The sequence below is a fragment of the Canis lupus genome, chromosome 23 (genome assembly GCF_003254725.2).
Source record: "Canis lupus dingo isolate Sandy chromosome 23, ASM325472v2, whole genome shotgun sequence".
Taxonomy (NCBI): domain Eukaryota; kingdom Metazoa; phylum Chordata; class Mammalia; order Carnivora; family Canidae; genus Canis; species Canis lupus.
The window spans coordinates 16,907,936-16,929,468 of NC_064265.1; the positions used below are offsets into that span (position 1 = coordinate 16,907,936).

A 21,533-nucleotide genomic window follows, 5' to 3' on the forward strand; every position below is an offset into this window, starting at 1 on the left:
AAAGAGTTGCCCACTATTTTAGTACAAGGGAAAATATGGTGGTTAGAAACTACTTATATCATGACAACTAAAGACTGGTGGAGGTTGAGGGACTGTGGACTTTGGTCCAATTCAGGTTGTAGACAAGATTGGACATATTCAGGATGCTAAGCAACTCAATTTTACCCTGAGGATATGGCTGATTGGGAACTTTGTCTCATGTGTGGAGTGTGAGCCCTTCCAGCTCCTCTGTCAGTTTATGTCTGAGTGATGCTGTTTTTGTTCTATTTCATTCTCCCCAACTGCAGTCTTCCTCTAAACCACACTTCTGGATACCTCCTTTCTGGGTGCTTTTCCTAAGACTGACCTGTGATTACTCCCTTGTTCTCAGAAATGAAATCGCCAGGTGGCATCTGAAATGAGACAGGACTTGTTAATCCAGGGTCAGATAAGGTTATGCTGTAAGCACTGCCTCACAGTAGATCTCAAAGGGCAAGTGAAAGTATCGTGTCTGAAGCTGAGGTTACTCCTGGTTACATGTGGTCCTAAGTCTTGCTGTGTGGCAGAGTATGGAAGCGAATTTTGGCCTTCCAGCTTTTCTTTCTGCCATAACATCATTTGCCTATAGGAGAGTCTACTATTAGAAGATAAACGCACCTCCTCTCCATTTCATCTGCCTACCCAGGAAAGTACAAAGGGTGCTTGGTATACAAGATTGGGTTGTTACCAAGTTGTATAGGGAAGTAAAAGTTGTCACAAACTTGACACATCTTCTAATTAAGGATATGACCTCTACTCAGATATCTCTTCCCAGTATCTGTTCCTCTGAGCTCCCTCTTTGTTGGTCCATTCCTTGCTGATTTCCAGACATTGTGCAGATCCTATAACACAGTGCAAATATAACATGATATACTTGTGAAATGAGCTTGCAAATCTGGCTAACGATGTAGAATTTCCTGAAGATACTAAAAGTGATGGTGCTGAACTATTGGAACCAGAATGATGAGGCACTGGCAGAATGAGATCAATGATAATTGAAGAAGAGGCTATTAACCAGGACAATGACAAAGTAGGACTTCAAAAAAAGCACTTTTGGACCAGCAAAGGTTAGGAGAGGCCTTTAGGAAAAATTGATGACTCTTTCTAATATATGGCAAAACTGAACCTCTTTATGCTGCAAAAGTCTAAAATGAATTCAAGGATGCTGGATCATGTTTATGATTGCCCCAAACATCAGAATCCATCCTTGCTTTGTTTAACTTATCAGGGCAGAGTTGTAATTATAACTTAAATTTTGTTAAATGTAAAATAAAGTAGATCTTAGTTTCATAGTGTATATTTTAAGATCATGTTTTCATTAAATCCTATTACTGCCTATTTAATATGAAATTTGTTGTTATTTAAAGTCAGTTCACTTAACTGGTCTCTTCCTGGTATGATTATCCTACAATTGCTAGGATATCCTCTCTTCCCCTGCTTGTAACTTTTGGAGAGATAAGTATATAAGGTTTTCAAATTTCAGTTAAAAGAGAACCACCTGATCCATTTAGCATGACCTTTTTGGTCTAAAAATATAATCACTTTTCTAATAAGAACAAGTTGGTCTCCTTATTATCTTACATCCCATTTTTGGAAATATCTACTATAAATGTGGCATATCTTGGAAATGATCTGTAGAAGTCAAGATTGGGAAGATATTTATTTATATTCCACACAAAAGCTTAAGAACTGCTTGAGATAGGAGGTGCCTGAGTGGTGCAGTTAGTTAGGCATCTGATTCTTGGTTTTGGCTCAGGTCTGATCTTAGGGTTGTGAGATCAGGCCCTGCATTGGGCTCAGTACAGAGTCAGCTTGAGTTTCTTCTCCCTCTGCCTCTCCCCATCCTCTTAAATACATATATATATTTAATTTTTTTTTTTTTTAAAGAATCTCTTGAGACAGGGAATAGCTTCTGGCCAGAGCCTTAACAATTAGGAAATGCTATTCAAAGTGTCCTGGGGACTTCACAGGAATTTCTAACCAAGAGGTCCTTCCTAGTTACTTGTTTACCAGAAGACCTTTGCTGTCCATGTCTAAGCTAGGCTAGGTCATGATGCAAGCGACTCTTCTTTGAGCTTTATCTGATCCTCAGCACTGGCACTCCAGACCCTGTCCACAGAGGTGAGAGGAAAGGACCAGAAGTTAGGATACAGAAGCAATCTCTTCAGCTTCTTGATTTAGTTCTTGAAATATACAAAGTTGATGGAGAGATGCTTTTTCTGTGATTTTCTTTCATCAGGTAGCAGACAGGCAAATATGGGCTTTTGAAGATTCCTCCTCACCTAGGAAAAGAGAATTCTGGTCACCTTGGTAAAGTCCTGTCGTCCTCTAATGGCCAGGTTCCCTAAATGCCTGTTCCCTATTGGTTCACAAAGCCCTTTGAGATCGAGCTGTTCTTACTTGGCTTATCTGTTGTTTCCGCCTGTCGTATGCCTTGGGCTCACCAAGGTCAGAGCAAGCCCCTCATTATACCTTGGAGAGTTATTTTCTTTCACCTCTGAACCTCTGCCTATGCTAATTCTCACCTTAAGCCTGCTGCCCCCACCTCTTAGCCTTCCTGGCTGTTCTGGTCTCTCAACTAGCCCTGCCCCACCTCTTCCCTCTCATGGCCCTGGGCTCCTGTTCCTCCCACCATACTCTAGGCTTTGGTGTTTTGTCTCCAACTCAAGCCATCAACACTGGTTTTATAGGGAAGCATAGAGGCTGAGGGTCTTCATGTAGTGGAATTCTCTGCATTAAATTATTGTGAGCACCATAAAAAAATATGTGGATACAGAAAATTATAAAAAATGAAAAATTACCCTTTATACCTCTCTTAGAAATAGCTGAATTAATTCTTGCTATATTTCCTTCTAATCTTTTTTACAATTCTATGCTTTTTTCTTCATTTATATGAGAAATTATTACACACATACAAAACCATATTATGCTTTTATCCAGAGTAAAGTTTTTTAAAAGAGCTGCATCATTGTCTTTTTGTCTTTTTTGTTCTAAGTTTCACAGTCTTAAATGTGGAAAGGAAGAAAATAACCTTCAAGAACCTAGGATTTCACATAATCCTCAAACAAAAAATAAGCAGTCCTGTTCTCCCCATCACCTAACTTGGAATAAATATTTAACTTTTGCATTTTCATTTCTCCTAAAATGTTATTCTCCTCAAACACACACACACACACACACACACACACAAAAGACATCATCTAATTATAGAGGTAGAATGGACCATGAAGAAAACATCCAGTCCAACTTCATTTGATAGATGCAGTAGCTGAGAGGTTAAGGCCAAGCTCAAGGTCCTCAGGCAGGACTTAACTGGTATTCTTTTCTCCTATGCCTCACTTGTTCCCAGGTTCTTTATTAATCAAAATATATTTAACATTTTCTTTCAATTTTGCACCAGGAAAGTACACTTCAGTTATAATGTTCTCTTTTCCTCTATCTACTACTGCTTCTTGCAAAAATCATTCACTTGGATGTCTAACAGACATGAAATTAAAATGTCTCCACCTTCCCAGGAAAGCATTGCCTGTTCTTGGGCCACATGTAACCACTAACCATTGGAACCAATTAAACGTGGCCAAATCAATAAATGACAGCTTCCATCATCCCTTTATCAGCTTTGCTCTGACGGACTTTACCTTATAAGTTGTATGTAGTTGCTGTCGATTCATCTTTTGTTTTACATATTGATTAATGGACTTTTTCTTCTTTGGAGACCCCGAAGTTGACATACCTTAAATAGTACCTTTGATTTTTCTCACCGAACTTGCCCTCCCTGAACTTTTCTCTTCCTCATCTATTGACCTGGTCCAAGCTGCCACCATTCCTTGCTTGGACAATTACACTAGGATAACTGGGCTCCCAGCTTTGATTGTTGGCTACCTATATTGTTCTCAACACTACTTCCAAAAGGATCCTTTCAAAATCTCTTTTAGATTGTATTAGTTCTTTGCTTAGAGTTTTCTAGTGGTTCTGCAGGGTCCTTATTCTTATTCTACAAAGCCCTTCAGATCTGGCTCTTGCCATCTTTCTGATTTCAACTTCTGTTACTTTGTCTTCTCTCACTTTGCTCTAGCCCCATGAGCTTCCTTGCTATTCCTTGCACAAACAACCACACTCTTGTTCAGGGACTATATATATATATATATATATATATATATATATATATATATATATATATATCTTCTGCTATTCTGACCTAGATTCACTCTTCAATTCACTTGAATGCTAATTTTATCAGAGAATCCTTCTCTGACTGCCCTAAAGTAGTATCCCCTAGACTCCTTAAACTCTTAATCTTTGTTGTCCCACATTGTATACCACTTCATATAAATTTTTATTAGTTTCTGTTTATTATTGGCCTTGTCCCTTTAGAAGGTAAGTCCCATGAACACAAGTGCATGGTTTTGTCCTTTGCTGTACCCCTGGGCGTGTAACAGTGCCTGGCTACCAATAAGTGATGAGTAAATATTTGAAAGCATTCTACCTCTGAAACTTCCATCAACTGTGTAGAAGAAACACCTGTAGACAGTCCTTTCTGCTCAATATCTCCCTGACTTTAGGACCAGTAATGACCCATTGGATGGACTTCTGGTTGGGCACCTATTTGGGGCTGGATTTAGTGGGCAACTCAGAGGAAGAATAAAGACCCACAAGGAATAGTAGAACAAGTCAATAAAGATTTCTTGAATATTCATCCGTAATTAATTTTTTCACACACATTCTTTTTTCTTCTAAGTTTTACCATGTCTATTTTGATGTGAATTTTACTTTTCTAGTATTTACCCCACCCCCCCCAACAACAACAACACAGGGCTCTGTTTTATGAATTTGTGATAATATTTATTTTGAAACAGCTTGAATTTCTTCACTCTTAAATTTTGAGTCAAAGGCAGAGGTTTTGTTGTTGTCTTGTGTGTTAATGAAAAGGGAAATTTAAGTTACACCCCACCATGAAGATACTACTTATTCTGAGTGAGAACCAGAGCGAAGCATGGTACAAATGAGGTCTAGGGTGAACCTCTGGTGTGTGTCAGCCCCTGGATTCAGCTAACATCAGACCGTTTGGCTGGCTTGTTGATCTTGGTACTTGCAGGTTTATGATGCAATACCACAGTCCCATGACTGATTTTTATGTGGAGCCCTCACATCATATATTGGTTTCTTTCAAGAAGGTGAAACCCTAATTACCCCTCTTTTCAATGATTGTATGGCCAGTGCCGTTTTTCCTTCCCTTTTTGTATCGATAGCAGAAAGTGACATGTGATGCTGAAAGCCATGTGGCAGGTGGTCATGGACAAAGGCCGTGGGAGCTGATCACGCTGTCATGTATTAATAGTCCTGCTAAAGAAGTGGCAAAAGTTCAGTCACAAGAGGGGATAAATATTTGCCTGCTCATGAATCCGCTGCTGTGTGGCGGTTATATTGGGACATATCCTCCAGGGAAACAGTATCTTTGCAGACAGACAACTTTTTCAGAGCTGTCTCAGAGGACCCCCGGCTGCTCAACATTCCTGATTCCATAGTAAATGTGTTGGAGAGTCATTGTCTCCCTAGTCACCCCTGCCTGGGGGACCTGGAGTGGGGGTGGGCTGGGAAGGGATTGAAGGAGCACAGAACTCAGCCCCCGGTTCTACTCTCATATGCAGTCTTGGGCCAGTCACACAGCTCCTTAGGGCTGTAGTCACTGACTCAGTAGAACGAGGGCACCTGTCTTTACAATTGGTCACTATTTTTCTCTACAATTCTCTGGTTGCACTAAGTTGTGTGTTTCCTAGTCCCCCAACTCTTGGCAAACAGAGATATATATCATCTTACAGAACACGCCATTCTTCTTGAATACCAGAGCTCCATCCCATGTGCTGTGTCCTGGTGGGGGGTTAAGGGCTGGGAGCCAAGAAAGGAACAACTGCTCCTCCAGAGGTCGGTGCTCAGAGAAAAGTCAGAGGACTCAGACACCAGGAATTCTATTTACATTTACAACAGCCGAGGCCAGAATCACGTAGAAATATTAATAGCCTTGGGATTTGGTCCCAAAATTGCAAAACAAAAAATGCCATTTGCCTGGAACAGAACTTTTAACACGGACTTTTCTGGAACTCTTCATTTATTTGTATTCCTTTAATAATAATAATTTTAAGAAGCCTATTCTGGAATTTTTTTCTTTTCTTTTTTAGAGGAGGGGGAAGGAAATAGAAGAAAACTTTTCGTATTTATTTTAATATGAAAAACATTGCAAAGGTCATGAACTTTCCCTGTGAAGAGTGTATATAGTTAACAGGAAAAATACCAGTGCACACATATTTGTAGTATGAATCACCTCTTAATATGGCTTTTCCTCTAAATAATGAAAAGCAATCAGCATTAAACCTCATCAGGTTTTTAGCAGCTGTTGCAACTTGATCATTTTTTTCTGTTAGATCTTTGGGATGTCCTATCTTTGCACTACAGTTTAGGCTACGTGCTATCTTTAGCTGACCCCAGCACCTGAAAGGGAAAGCAGTCATGTGCCGTCTCCCTATTTATAAAGATTAAAGGTATTTGGTCTGTAATAGGAGCCTCAGAATAACCACATCCTTACAAATGTTCCCATAGGTGATTGTTTTAAATTCAAGTGTATTTAGAGTTTGCATTATTTTTCCCAACACAAGGAAGTCAAGATGAACTATAGGGTAGCTTCCCAGTGTGGCCTTGGCTAATTCTCCCTGGCTGGAAGCCCTGGTATGGGTTGAGTCCTGCTTTTATTCTTAGAAGAAACTGAGCTTTGCCTCCATAGCAAATGTGTCAGTGTCATGGTGGCTGGGCTGGAGGAGGGCCATGATTTGATGGTAGCTATGGTGGGCAGCTCCTGCCAGGAGTCCTGGTGATGGTAGGAAGAGCAATTCTCAGCCAGTGATACTCTGGGGACGTCCTGCTCAGCGAGGCCTCTGCCAGGGACTCTCATCTATCAGGAGCACTCAGGCATCCCTGAGAATATAACAATATGGGAAAGCATATTTACCAATCTCCCTTTCATGAGCTAAGTCGTAGGGGATGGCAATTGGGAATGGAGTGAAATGGGGTAGAGTGGAAGGTGACATCTCCAGTGACCTTAGATGGTTATCCTGCTTTTGAGGACGGTGGGTCTCATGCACTCAGTTTTGAGATGTGCAGGTTTGGGGACAGAACTGAATTGCTCAGGACCACAAAGGAGACGAAGCTCAAGTCTACCACCAAAGGCTAAGGATGAATATGAGGCAGGCCAGGCAAGGGTTGGCTTGGGACCTCAGCTTAAGCAGATGTTGCACTTGATGGAAGGGCAGATCCTTAAAGTATCCTAACCTTGCTGGATACCTAACCAGCTCGTGGAGGTGGGAGAGGGTGAGAGAAAGTATGTGGATTCCAGTCTGGAATAGCTTTTGTTATCTTCCTCAGTTTTTCTCGGCTATCTATGGAATAGCAGACACTTTTTGTTTGAGGGTTTTGTTAGCATTTGCACCAAGTGCCACTGTCAGACTGAGATGAGGGTGAGATGAGGGTTGCTTGAGATCATGTCCATGCTTGCCTTCCCTTTTCTCCTTCATGCTCCCCACTCCTGGTGGTCTTCCCTGAGGGCATGTCCTCAATCATTCACCTACACACCAACCTTCATCTCAGGCTCTGCTTCTGGGGAAACTGTTTTATGAAAATACTTTATCATGGTGTTTTCCAAACTGTCCGCCAAAGTGCCCTGGAGACTACAGAGAACCCTCAGGGGTGTCATAGAGTCTTCTAAATTTGCAATGAACACAGAGCTACTCAGTATTCATCAGACCCAGTGCAAACTACTCCGGGTACTTTATGATTTCCATATGAAGGTTGTGCTTCCTTCTTTTAAATGATGGCTTGTCTTTCTGAAGCTGGGTTTTTTATAGTTGTTATGATAAAAGCAAGTACGATGTGAAAATCAGCTGGAAGAGGAGATGAAGGTGGCATAGTCTCCAATCTGATTACAAGGCTTGAGAATTTGTTGAGTGCACACACAGGTGCACAGCACCCCATTCATAAGTAAATGTGATCAAGAATAAAATAAAAACAGTTTTCTCATAACATGTGTATGAGTTTTTTGAATGGATACTAAGTTATCGGGGCATACATTCTTATTGAAGTTGAATCTAATTTTTTTTTAAGATTTTTTTTAAAGTTTATTTATTCATAGAGACACAGAGAGAGAGAGAGAGGCAGAGACACAGGCAGAGGGAGAAGCAGGCCCCATGCAGGGAGCCTGATGTGGGACTCGATCCTGGGTCTTCCAGGATCACGCCCTGGGCTGCAGGCGGCATTAAACCACTGTGCCACTGGGGCTACCCCAAAGTTGAACCTAATTACTGGAACTTTTAGCTATTTCTTTTGGTCCGGCACTGCCCTTAGCCAGTAAGGGCACTCGGAGCCAAATAATTTCGGGGCTTCTGATTAATAATGATAAAAAACAGTTTGTATGTATTTTGCACTACAATGGATTAGGTGTCCAGGTACCAACAAACAGTCCTTATTACAGATTAAATTTGAAATAAACTAATGCTATTCCTTTGTATGTTCCTTATTCTCCTTCGTCTTGTGTTGTTCTGTCATTGGCCTTTTAAACATAGACAAACACACTTTCTCTTGTTTTCTTCTTTCAGAGAGTGGGTTCATCGAGCCCCATCTATTCATTTTCTGAGAGTGTTAATCTGTCTGAGACTTCTAATGAGGGATCCATGTTATCAGGTTGGTTGGAAAAAATAAAAATAATTCTTACTTGTTATGAAGACAAGTAAAAAAACTGGGGCCACGTTAACTTTTTTTCTCTCTCACAACTCAAGAGGCTTAAGATTTCGGAGGTATCTCACCTGCTATTTAAAAATATCTGAGAGAAATGACAAAAAGTCTATATATTTATGCTATATTAACTGTGGGATTAAGTAGATGGAACTTTTGGTGTATGTTCTAAACCACTGGCAATTCAGAGCAGTGTAGACTTGGCCACACCTTTTAGTGTGTTCAAGGCTAAGCAGCTGACTGAGTCAAAGTCAGCAGTGACAAGCAGCGGCCTTCTCGGGGGGCTCCAGAGGCAGCCAGTGGAAAGGCAGTGCCTGGTGTTTTAGCATGCTGCAGAGTCCATGCCCTTCCCTACATCTAGCCTCCCACTCTGAGTTAGAGGTGATCAAGGAACCTCCTACTAGTCCCAAATGAGGGTTGCGAGGTCAAGAACCTTTCCCTCCTCTCACTAGTTTTTTTTTAAGGTTTTATTTATTCATGAGAGAGAGAGAGAGAGAGAGAGAGAGAGAGAGAGAGAGACAGGGAGAAGCAGGCTCCATGCAGGGAGCCTGAGGGGGGACTTGATCCCGGGCCTCCAGGATCACAACCTGGGCCAAAGGCAGTGCTAAACCGCTGAGCCATCTGGGCTGCCCCTTCCTCTCACTAGTTAATGGCATGTGCTGTCTCTCGTTAGTGCTTCTTAAACTTTAATGCACTTAGGAATCCCCTGGGAATCTTATAAATGCATATTCTGATTCAGCAGGTATATAGTGAGGCCCAACTTTGCATTTCTAAAAAGCTTCCAGAGGATACCCATGCCTCTAGTCTGTGGCCCATACTTTGCATAGGAAGGACTTAGTGTTTTCAAAGTGAGGCTCTAAAGAAAACTTACCTAACAATTCACCTGGACCTTGAAAATTAGTTCTTCCAGTATGGCTCGTAGATAGCTGCCTCCATAAAGCAGCAGTTCTCAAACTTTTGTGTGCATTAGAAACACATGGAGGACTTAATGATTGCTAGGGCCCATCACCAGTTTCTAATTCACTAGGTTTGTGGAGGGCCTGAAAACCTGCATTTCTAATAAGTTCCCAGGTATTGCTGATGCTGCTTGTCAGGGGACCATGGTGTGAGAACCACTACTCCAAAGCCTCAGGTTTGCTTATTTAGTCATTATTGTTTCTGCTTGCCGGTGTTAAATATCTAGGATGTTCTTATTATTCATACACATACTTCAGTAATTTTCATAGATTTTTTTCCCCAAAAAAGCATCTCCTATTACACTCTGTCCTGATAAGCTACTAGGAACCTCAGACCACTTGGAAGATCTTTTATTTTTGATTTGATTTTATTGATGAATTGTTTGAGTCAGAATGTGTCTCCTTTCATTACTCCAATAATGGTCTTTTTCAAACTTGGCACTTAAAAAAAGTATTTTGGTACTAGTCAGCTATAGAGCCTGCTCTGATTTGAAACTTCTAGGATTCATGGTGGTTCCACATCTTTCCTTTAGAAGAATCACCACTTCCTCATGAGCAGGCTTTGTGCTGTTATCATCCAGGTAGCCCTTTGACTGTGGGCCTCAGGATATAGAAAGCCAAATGGCTTTCTGTCCTGATTGCTCGAAGTTTTCAGGGAAGACAGTATCCTTTCCCCACTATGACCAGCTTTACAGAACTGTGTTCCATGCATTTCTGAGCTGCTATTTGCAATTCTGTATTGGTCATATCTAATAAGGGTGGGCCATGTGTCCCATTTTGCCTGGATCAGTTCCAGCATGTATTCATTGTTCCCACTTAATTATTAATAGTACCCTCTTTGACTCTCATGCAGGTGGATTGTTAGCGGGAGATCTATTTCTTTGACTTACAGAAAATAACAAAATAGATGTTCTCAGAGATGTTCTGTTTGTTCAGAAAATTGATGACAGTTGTCTCATACTCTGCTGATCTCCATCTAAAGTATTGCCTTTCTTAGTCTAATTCTTGATGGATTGGTACAGGGTTGATTGCTCTGCTCTCTAGGAAAGAGTTCAGTGACCTCTTTGTTTATGGGACTTTGTGACTAAACACGTATTAAATGAAGTCTTTCCCTGATTTCTAGCCTTTCCATAGAAGGGGATTCTCTCTGAATCTCTCCTCCCGGCTTTCTTTCCACAAAGAGGAGCATGTGCGCAGGCAGTTGTTTAACTTCTTGAGTTGCCAAAAATCATTAGCCAAAGTCACAAAGCTTTGCTGAGATTTACTCTAATTTATGCCGGTGAATCTCAGCGAGACTTCACCTTTGCTAGGCGTTCCTTTCGTCTCTTGTTGAGTCAGTGCTACAGGATCCATGGTGGCGGATCCAAACCATGTCCACTTCTCATACCCCAACCCCCTCCCCTCCTACCCCTGTTATTCTCACCAATCACAGCATTGTCTGTTTTATGGAGAATACCAAAGTCATCCCAGTGGGAGCTCTCTTATTATCTCTTCTCTGTTGCTTGAAATATTTGGATTATCTTGAAACTTTATGTTCTTCTTGTTTCAGAAGAAATATCCCTCCTCCTTGCCAAGGCTTTACCCATCTATCCTTTTTCTTAGTGCGTTAGTGGCTCCCTTTCTATTTTCCATCGTCATAAAAATGTCCTTTCTTTGACCCAGATATCCCTTCAAATCTTCACCTTACCTTCATTGCTACATTTCTTGAAAGGTCAGGCTATTTCTCTTGAATGTAACTTCCTTTCTATCAGGATTAATGGGCTACGTACATAACTTGTGCACTGAATTCTGTGATAGGGTTCCCTCTAGGAGCTATGCTTCAGTCAGCATTCCTTGATCCAGAAGTTGCAAACTGGTGGCTCATAGATTGGATCTTGCCTGCCAGGGACTTCAGTATATGTTTAATGGAGATCCAGGTGAGAAAAAACTGGATGGAATGAAAGAGAAGCCATTTTGAAGGTATAAGTGCCTAGAGTTTGTCATAATCTTTTTTAAGATTTTATTTATTCATGAGAGACATACAGAGAGAGGCAGACACATAGGCAGAGGGAGAAGCAGGCTTCTGCGGGGAGCCCGATGTGGGACTCGATCCCAAGACCCTGGGCTCATGCTCTGAGCTAAAGGCAGACACTCGGCCATTGAGTCACTCAGGTGTCCTGAGTTTGTCATAATTAAAGAAAGACCTATGTTCTGAGATTTCAAGTATAGTAGGAGTCCCAAGCAGGACAATGATAAATCTGGACTTATTACTACTGTGAAGCCATAGCATATTGCTTATCGAGGATAAAGTGAAAATCTTAGAAGTTCCCAACCAATGATTATGTTAGAAACAACAATACAAAGACTGTCACGCTGACTGACCTTATCCCAGAACCTGTGTTCCTCATCTCCTGTAGTAGCACACAGGCTTTGCCACATTTTCTGTCTGCCTTCACCCCTCCCAAGAGGTTCTACTTTTTCTTCAGAATTTTGTGTTTTTTCTGTATTGTTTACTTTATTATTTACTTGCTCTTTTTCTTTCTTTTTTTTTTTTTAAGATTTTATTTATTTGAGAGAGAGAGAGAAAGAGAGAGAGATGCAGAGGTATAGGCAGAGGGAGAAGCAGGTTCCCTGCAGGGAGCCAGATGAAGGACTCAATCCTGGATCCCAGGATCATGCCCTGAGCCAAAAGCAGATGCTCAACCACTGAGCCACCCAGGTGTTCCTACTTGCTCTTTTTCTTAAACCTGCCTTCCTAAATGTTAGCCTTCCCAAAATTCTTTCTTTGATCATCTTCTCCCCTATCTTCCACGTTCTTGGCTTTAACTATCGTGGTTGGCATTGTTGTTTTTTGCCCACAGGTACCTATCTCTGGTCTCAAACTTTTTTCTTTATGTAAATGCCAAATTTCCAGGGGTATTTTGGATGGCCATGTGGATGACACAATAGTATTGTGGTTCTTGAAGTGCGACCTGGGGACTGCTTACGGGTCTCTGAAACCCTTTCAGGGGTTGTACCTGGCCAAAAGTATCTTAAAAATAATGCCATGATGTTGCTTGTCTTTTCACCCACACTGTCTTACATGTGTACAGAGGCTATAGGATGTGTAATGATGTCATGGCTCTGATGGCCGATGAAATAGTGGCTTGTGTACTCCTGTTTTTAAAATTTCTCACTTTTTTCTTTTTTTAAGATTTATTTATTCATTGATGAGAGACACACAGAGAAGGACAGAGACATAGGTGGAATAAGAAGCAGGCTCCATGCAGGGAGCCTGATGCGGGACGTGATCCAGGACCCCGGGATCATGTCCTGAGCGAAAGGCAGATGCTCAACTGCTAAGGCACCCAGGCATCCCTAAAAATTTCTCACCTTTAACTTCTGATTTGGTAAATAGATATAACCTACATAAACAGAACTCTGAGGTTCTCAGTAATTTTTAAGAGCATAAAGGAGTACAGAGACCAAAGAGTTTGAGAAGCATTGTGGGAGTGCATTCCACCCAATAACTTTAAAATGGAGCTCTTTGCTTCTTCTCACCTTGAACCTTCAGAATCAACTCCCAGCGCTTTTAGTAGCACCAGCTTGCCTCCAGACCCCGAGGTAGGAAACTTGGAAACCTTTCTTGTATTCCTTTTGACTCACCCCCTACAAGTAGAGCAATAACCAAGTTTGTTTTTAGAAGAGTATTACTCTTCAATCTGGGAAGATAAGATGCCAGTGGATAGAGGGGCCTTAAAATCATGACCCAGGAATAAGCAGCATGGAACCCCACTGTTGAGTTTTGAACAGAAGAGTGAAGCAATCGCAGTTGTGATTCCCTACTTAAGGGCTCACCACAGTGTTTGTGGCATTGATTTGGTTTCTGGTTAGGTTTAGGATGAGAGCATCTAATGGCACTGACATTTTCAGCCGTGGCAAAAATAGTGGTGCACCAACAACAGCCATGTGGGTGCTGCATTATGCTCTGTTTTTTTTGAGAACATACTCATTATCTGTAGTATATTATTATATCATTTCTTTTTTAAAGGCAAATCTCAGAAACTAGTCAGAGCATGGTGAACTGAAGGACAGATTGACTTGGGGGACTTTCTCCAGGTCATTGGGCTCAGAAGTCCAGAACCCAGTCTTGTGACCCCCGGCCTTGTGACCAAGGAGAAAAGGCTGAGATCTGATAGGGCACCCAGGAAGTGTTGCTGTAAATCAAGTGTGCAGTCATATTTGCTTTTCAGATTAGACCCAGAACTGGTAAGCCCAGGTATGTGCGTACTTTGTGGTCTTGGTTTTTTCCAGTTGACGCTCTCAAGTGAAAGCAGTCACATTGGTACAACCAAAGGAAACATAAGGAAGACTAGGAGTTGTGAGCAATCTCCTGGCCTTACTCCAGTCTACATAGAAATAAGGCGGTTGGAGGGTGACCTGTTTATTTTGTAAACGAAGGGTAAATTGAGTATAAGCCTCTCTCCTGTCTGTACTTCAAACAGTGCTTCTTAAATGGAGTTCTACAGAAATTAATATGCATTTTGTGAAAAGAAATGTGCTTCAGTTGATGATGTTTGGGAAAAGCTGCACCTTAGTCCTCCTATTGGAGGCTTACGGCACTCAGTAGCATGTTAAAGGCTCAGAGAGGTCCTATGATAAAAGCATTTCTCAAACTCTGTTTAATGTATCATTTCCCAAGGTAATTTGAATTTGGTCATGAAATTATTATTATTTTTAAAATAGAATGTGTAATACCACCCTCTGTACAGAATAAAAGGGTTATTCCCAGAACAGAGTTTGGGAAAAATGACTTAGTCTTGAATTGTTAATAGTGATTATTGAATAGCTATGTTGTCAACATAAAAATTTAAAAATGACCATGACCAATCATTTATTTATCTTTTCTTTTTTTAAAGAGATTTTATTTATTTGTTTATTTGACAGAGCAAGTGAGAGTGAGCATGAATGGGTGAAGGGGTGGAGGGACAAGCAGATTCTCTGCTGAGTGGGGAGCCCGATCCTGGGCTGGATCCCTGGACCCTGACATCATGACCTGAGCTGAAGCTAGACGTTTAACTGACTGAGTCACCCAGATGCCCATGACCAATCATTTCAACATTATTCTCTCCATTGGTGTCCTCTCATTCCCAAGCTTCAAATTTAAATCTTTAAGTCAGCAGCCCCCAGATTTCAATGTTTTACCCTCATTTCATCTTTCATGGCCTCTTGTACTTTTTTTAAGTGAATATCACATCAGCAGCTCAATATGTTCCAAGTCGAGTCTTCTCTAACCCAGACCCATCCTCTTTTTTCCCTTGGGTCTGTTATAGTATCTTGCTGCCCCTCAGTCCCCAGGCTCAAATATGGTGATGTCTTCTTCTTTGTTCCTTTTCTTCCAGCCTGCCTTCATATTTGGTTGATCACACTACTTCATAGACCATCTCTGCCTTTCCACATTCTCCTGCCCACTGCCACTGCCAACCAACTGGGCTTCTGGGTGGCTCTCTTTCCCCCTCTAGTTCATTGAAAAACCAGAGGGAGGTCCTCATGGCTGATTCTAATCATCCCTTGTTCACACAATGTTTTTATCAGATCTCATGGTCCACAGGATAAAAGTCAGATTCAGGTTCACAACTAAGTTTTCCTATAGTTTGGTGTCACTGCTTTTCTGACATTATTCCCAGTAATAACTCCACTTCATGGAGTTACAGAAGTGCTTCTTAGAGTTATGGGACACCTTGATGTTCTTCTGCACAACTTCTGCATACCTCTGGACATGAGAACCTCTGGTTCTCTTTGCTTGGAATCTCCCTGGTTTTTACTATTTCTTCTCAGCAAATCTATCTTTCCTTCTAAACCTTTTCAGAGACCACCATCCTTATGATGTTTTCTGTAGTCTTCTCAGTGAGATATAACATGTCCCTCCTGGCACATCCATAGCACTTCATGCATAACTTTTTGATAACACTTACCAATTCTATCTTAAATGCCTATTGTTTATATATCTACCTTACACTTGCCTAAAGCTCAGTGAAGTAGGCTTCGGTCATCTGCATAGTTGTGTCCTCTTCGGAGCCTCATTCATAATAAGAATGAAAAAAATTGTTGAATAAACATTAATAGTTATATTTTTATTTTTTTAAGTTTTTTACATTGTTTTAAAATGTTATTTTTTTATGTGTAAAATATTCTGCTGTAACTAGGAATAATGTATACAAAATTCTATTCTTTAATTATAGCTCTTCTAGAGTGAGTAGCAATGATGAAAATTCAAATTAGTGGGTAATCACAGAACTATTTTTAATTGAGTTGTAAGTATTGCTTCATACTTAATTTAAACATGTGTATGTTTAGTGTTTCCAAATTCACTGCACATACAGTAAGGAAACCTTGAACAAGAAGCCTTAAGAATCTGAACCCTTTTTTCAACCTGCACACTCAGTTGACTTCAAAGTGGAACTAGATTGTTCTCCCTTACACTAGAGTACTTATTGCCATGCATTTCCCAGAATTAGAATGATGGCTAAATATTTTTCAAATGACTTCTGTGTATGCGTGTTAAGAAGAGTGCACCTTTAATTAAACAGGTTAGGGTCACTTGAAACACATTTGCCTTAAGACAAATGCCAATGTGGATAATCTGAGAGCATTTGCTATTAATAGAGTTCCAAGTTGGTCCCTCTCACTACTACAACCTTCTACCCCTTGTCTTCCCTAATTATCACTTTCAGAGTAGTTTCAGAAGTCTCATGAAATGCCTTCTTATTGGGAGTCGGTTTTGAAAACCTGTATCAGGAGACATTTTGTGATGATTATTCTTACCTTTGTTAAAAGTATGGGTTTAATAAGACCATTAGCCTCTTCATTTTAAGGAGGAGACCTAGTACAATCCTAGTCAACTTTTACTGCCTGTGAATTACCTGGGACTCTTGGGGAAATTCAGAATGCAATTCGGGAGGTTCAGGTTGTGGAGGAGATTCTTCATTTCTCACTAGCTCTTCGGTGAGGTTGATGCTTCTGTCCGTGGACTACACTAGGCAGAGGTCTACAGGAAGGTGGAGTTGGTGATAGTGGATTCCCTTCCTCCCCAGGCCTGTCACTTAGGCAAAGTGGCTCACCTTTTTGGGTCTTATTTGTTCTAATCTGCATTGTGAGGGAATAATATCTAACAGCTCTTTCCAGCTTTAGCATTTTATGATGACATGAGGGGAAGTAGAAAGAATGAGTAGTCAGGCTGCAGGTCTGAGCATATTTTCATTCTTTTAATTTCAACTCAACTTTAATATTTATCAACAGGACATTATTGTGTTTATTTTAAATGTGGTATGAATAACAAATATTAAAGAATTGCATATTTATGTTAGAATGTGGCTCTTCAAAAAATAATTATAGATCTCATGATTTAATAAAGAACTTACATATAAAATATACTTCCCCCTCCACCCTCATCTTTTGTGTATGTTTTGTTGTTTTCGTTTTATTAGGAAATACTTCATAGCTTGGGTGGAATTGAAAACCTAGCTCAGGTAAGTTTCCTTTGCAGTGGCTGGTCTTGCCTTTCCATTTAGTGCCATGGCTCTGGGCAAGGATTACAAAGGTGTGTGACAGCAGATGGCTTTCTTACTTTCGGCTGCCTGCCAAGGGGAGAAGCAGGCAGGGTGGATAAGTGTGTGTGAGGCAGGATACTCAGAGCAGGAAGGGACCCATGACATTTTGTTCCAGCTAATTTTACCCAGCCTGCTGAAACAAGAAAGTTCTATAAAAGGTCACATGTCTTTAGTTAGTAATGAAAAGAAATAGGTGTTGGCTGGCAGGCGCAGCATTGCATATACCAAATGATGGGAGAAAAAATTGGTGATGAAGATATTCATAATTTTTTTCACAAAAAAAGAATTTTCATGCTCGCTAAAATATTTCCAAATATACAAGAATGTGAGGAGTTATCATAATTTTTTTCACAAAAAAAGAATTTTCATGCTCGCTAAAATATTTCCAAATATACAAGAATGTGAGGAGTCATCTTAACTTGATTTATTTTTCCGCTTTTGTAACTACTGAGGGAAGATAAACAGTTGAGCCAGTCAAATGTTTGAGTTTATTAGTATGATAAGGCAAAATTTCTAGGCATGGCAGTAGGTTGAAACAGTCCATTCTCCTAAAACCTCTGCCATGTAGGGAAAGGATGATTTTCATATAAGCCCTACAAGCTTATTCTGTATTATTAATGGAAGATTAAGTTTAATGGCAGGTTAATGCTAAATCAATTTTATTTTATTATATTTTCATTCTTAGGAAATTGCTGAAACGTCTCATTTTTGTTTTTAAGATTTTTTTTTTTTTAAATTGGCTGGAGGGTTTACCTCATTTAATGAAGTAGTCTTTCATAAAATTATATCATAAAGGTCCTCTTGTCCACCTTAACTTTCCTTGTAATATTAGAAATTTATATATATATTTCTCAGCCTATTTCTTGTTATAAATTATTTATAATAATTGAGGGATTATCAGACTGCCCCATACCCATTTTATTCTGATTATTGCTATTGGTGTGTATGCTGGTTTTTTGTATTTAAAAAAATTTTTTTATTGGAGTTCAATTTGCCAACATATAGCATAACACTCAGTGCTCATCCCACCAAGTGCCCCCCTCAGTGCCCATCACCCAGTCACCCCAACCCCCCGCCCACCTCCCCTTCCACTACTCCTTGTTCATTTCCCAGACTAAGGTGTCTCTCATGTGGTTTTTTTAAATTTTGAGACAGCTTATTTAGTTACAAGTCATTTTGAGACTTTCAAGAGTTTATACAATCTTTCCATGGTCCCTCCCTTAACTTCAGGGCATGTAAGAGAAGGCAAAGAATCCAGAAACTCAAGCTACCTTTTAGCACTTGAGTGAACCTGGCCCAGAAGCCCTGAGTATTATTTGATGTATCTGTTGTGCCACCTACAGCTCATTTGTAGAAATACGCATCTTGTTCCTTACCTGCTTTTACTCTCTTTCCTTCTGACTCTTGTTGGTTTGGTTCCTCCTGCAGTACATGGAGATTGTGGCCAATGAGTACCTCAGCTACGGGGAAGAGCAGCATAGTGTGGACAAGCTAGTCAACATGACATGTAAGTGTTGTCATGGGGACATGGCAACTTTTCCCACTTGCTTGAATGAGCAGGATGGTGTTTTCAACAGGAGAAAGGATACTGTGAATGCTTGTGAGTGTACACATCCACAGTTATGGGATCAAGAAGAGTCCATGCTAATTGCTATATTCAGTGGCAAAATATACCCAGAAGGAAAACAGTAGATCACAACTCTTAACTTGAAAAGCCCAATTTCATGTTGAAGATTTTCACTGAATGCAAGCTTATTTTAATGCAAGAGAGACTTCCATAATGGCAGATTGTAGTAAAAATGGTTTTTGCCTCCTCTGATTTCTATTAAGATGTCAGAGGTTAACCACTTTTCATCACCAAAGTTGGGCTAATAATAATACCTACCTCATAAAATTTAAAACATTCTGAACATAAAAAAGAAAGAAAAAAGATCCTGATGTGATGAAGAGAATGTGAAAACATTGGTCTGAGTGTGTGGCACTCAATCTTCTCTCTCTGGAGGTTCTTTCCAGCCCCACCTTCCATCCTCTCCAGGGTTGATGAGCTGTAGGTCCCCTGTTGTAGTGGGATGATGGTCCATTTTTGTGTGAACTGTCTGGTTTCCCATATTTGTGTGAACTGTCTGGTTTCCCATATTTGTTTCCAGGACAACACACTGATTCTCAGTTACAGGGAGAGGAGAGTACGTGGAGATCCCTAGGCACCAGGAAGTTTTTTTTTTGAGATCAACTGTTCCCTTCATCTGAGGAACCTTGCTCACCTTTCACCATCAGGGGCTTTCCCTATCCTCTTTATATTTGACATCTTTATAGGGAGGATCTTTGAAGAGTTGGTTTCATGTTGAACTTGTAATGATGTTGAGAAACTCATTCAACTTTAAATGGAAGGAATTGTTTGCCTTTTTGCTATCTCCACATCTTATTATTATAATAGTAAAATATAAAAATTATTAGTTGAGCTTAAGAGATAATTCTCAGATCAAAAAAATCAAAACAACATAATCCTGTTCCACCTCCCTCCATTGTTATTTTTGTGTTCTCTGCTTTCCCATTTGTCCTTTCTCTGCTTGCCTCTCAGTGCTTTAGACCTGAGATTCTATAAATACTGCTGCCTTTAAGTGCTGAATCCCTCGCTGAGTTATTTCCTTCCTTTTATAGATATTTTTCAAAAACTTGCTGCTGTCAAAGACCAAAGAGAATGGGTCACCACAAGCGGAGCCCATAAGGTGAGTGGTTGCAGAGGGAGTGAGCACTTCAGCTTCATATGATAGTGGTTCACATCCACATATGATAGTGGATCACAGGTCAGAGCCCCATGATCAGGTTTCTTATAATTATAGTTCACAAACCTGCTAACCTAGCCTAGAATTGTAAATCTCTGCTAATCCTTTAATATTCATTATTGGCCTAAGGTGTAAATATAGAAATAGCAAACAGGTTTTCTGAAACTCTGTTTTTTTTTCTTTTTCCTATGCCACTTAATAACAACCAAGTTCATTGCTTTATTTAAATGTTGCTTGAGAAACCCTAGCTATATTTAAACTGTCCCTAAGTGTGTGTTTATAAATGAGCAAATAAAATGTGTGGATACATATAAATATATTCCCTATGGCACATGGGGTTGAATATGTTTGAACCATATGAAATTATCATGTCTATAGGGAAATCTCATATGGTTCAACATTATAATCAGATAGTATAGTATTACAAGCATATGGATCAGATATATATTTCAAGATGAATAGATGCAGGTTTATTCAAACGACTAAATTTATATCTATAGCATAAGTAGATGGTAGCTGCCTACAGTCAACTCTCAATAATCTGTTGAGTTCTCATAGCCGCAAAGGCCACTTTAAAGCATTTATTAGAGCAGGTTGCCTAAAAATGTGTTCACACATGCTGCTCATGTATAGGAGATAGGTTATATACAAATCAATGCTTTCCATTTCAATAACTACATATATTTTACCAATATTATCAGTTAGATCCCGACGAACATTTTTGAGTAGCATTAAGGAGTTAAATAGTTGTGGCAAAAATTCTGGGAATGATATGTCAGGGACTGAAGTTTGGGGAACATTGTGTTAGAAGATCAGAGAAAAAAGTGAGAGAAGAATAAAAGGAGGGGATCAGAGAAATAAAGGTAATGTTAGCTTCATAAAAAAATGAATGAAAACATAAAGGAGAAAAAAATGACCTAACAGTTACCAAAAATCAGGCAAGCAGTTGTTGCACGGCTTGCAGCTCTGGCCTGAAATATGTCAGGGTGTGCACTTTTGGGGAACTCTGAATTCTAAAAGTCTAGAGAGAAGAAGAGTGAATTTGCATTAATGGGAATTCAGAGAAGACAACTGATAAGGCACAGATGTCCGGCTAAGTCATGTTGCTTAGCATGATGCCTGGAAGCATTGATTCATGCTCTTTCAACATCAATTAGAAATCTGAAAGGCAAATGAAGTGCTTAGTAATGTTGACATATCTTGCTTAGTTTAGGGGAAAAAGGTAGTTTTAACACTTTGGTGAATAAATAGTACCACGTCTTGGAAAGGACCTACTGCAGTGTCTGGTTCAGAATGAGTTCTCAATGACTGGTTGCTCCCAGTATTGTGGTTTCTATCATTAGTCTCCTTACTTCTTTTTGGGGAGAGGTCAGAAGAGACAGAAGGGACACCCTGAGCACACCTTGGCCATGTATCTTGGTCCCTTTTGCTTC

At 40.1% G+C, this 21,533-nt stretch overlaps 1 protein-coding gene across 15 annotated transcripts in view; it reads left to right on the forward strand.

The window, feature by feature from the left end:
• The window catches only part of NEK10 (NIMA related kinase 10), a 226,885-nt gene that overhangs the window by 28,739 nt on the left and 176,613 nt on the right, over positions 1–21,533 (forward strand). For 14 of the 15 annotated variants that reach the window (XR_003141762.3, XM_025461041.3, XM_049100027.1 and 11 more), the window contains 4 exons: positions 8,658–8,742; positions 17,195–17,236; positions 18,746–18,824; positions 19,976–20,043. Coding sequence is in view for 14 of the 15 variants with exons in the window: in XM_025461041.3 (XP_025316826.1) it covers positions 8,658–8,742; positions 17,195–17,236; positions 18,746–18,824; positions 19,976–20,043 (274 nt within the window). In the remaining variant the exon portion in view is untranslated. The remainder of the gene's footprint in view (positions 1–8,657; positions 8,743–17,194; positions 17,237–18,745; positions 18,825–19,975; positions 20,044–21,533) is intronic. The other variant, XM_049100030.1, reaches the window with a different exon arrangement.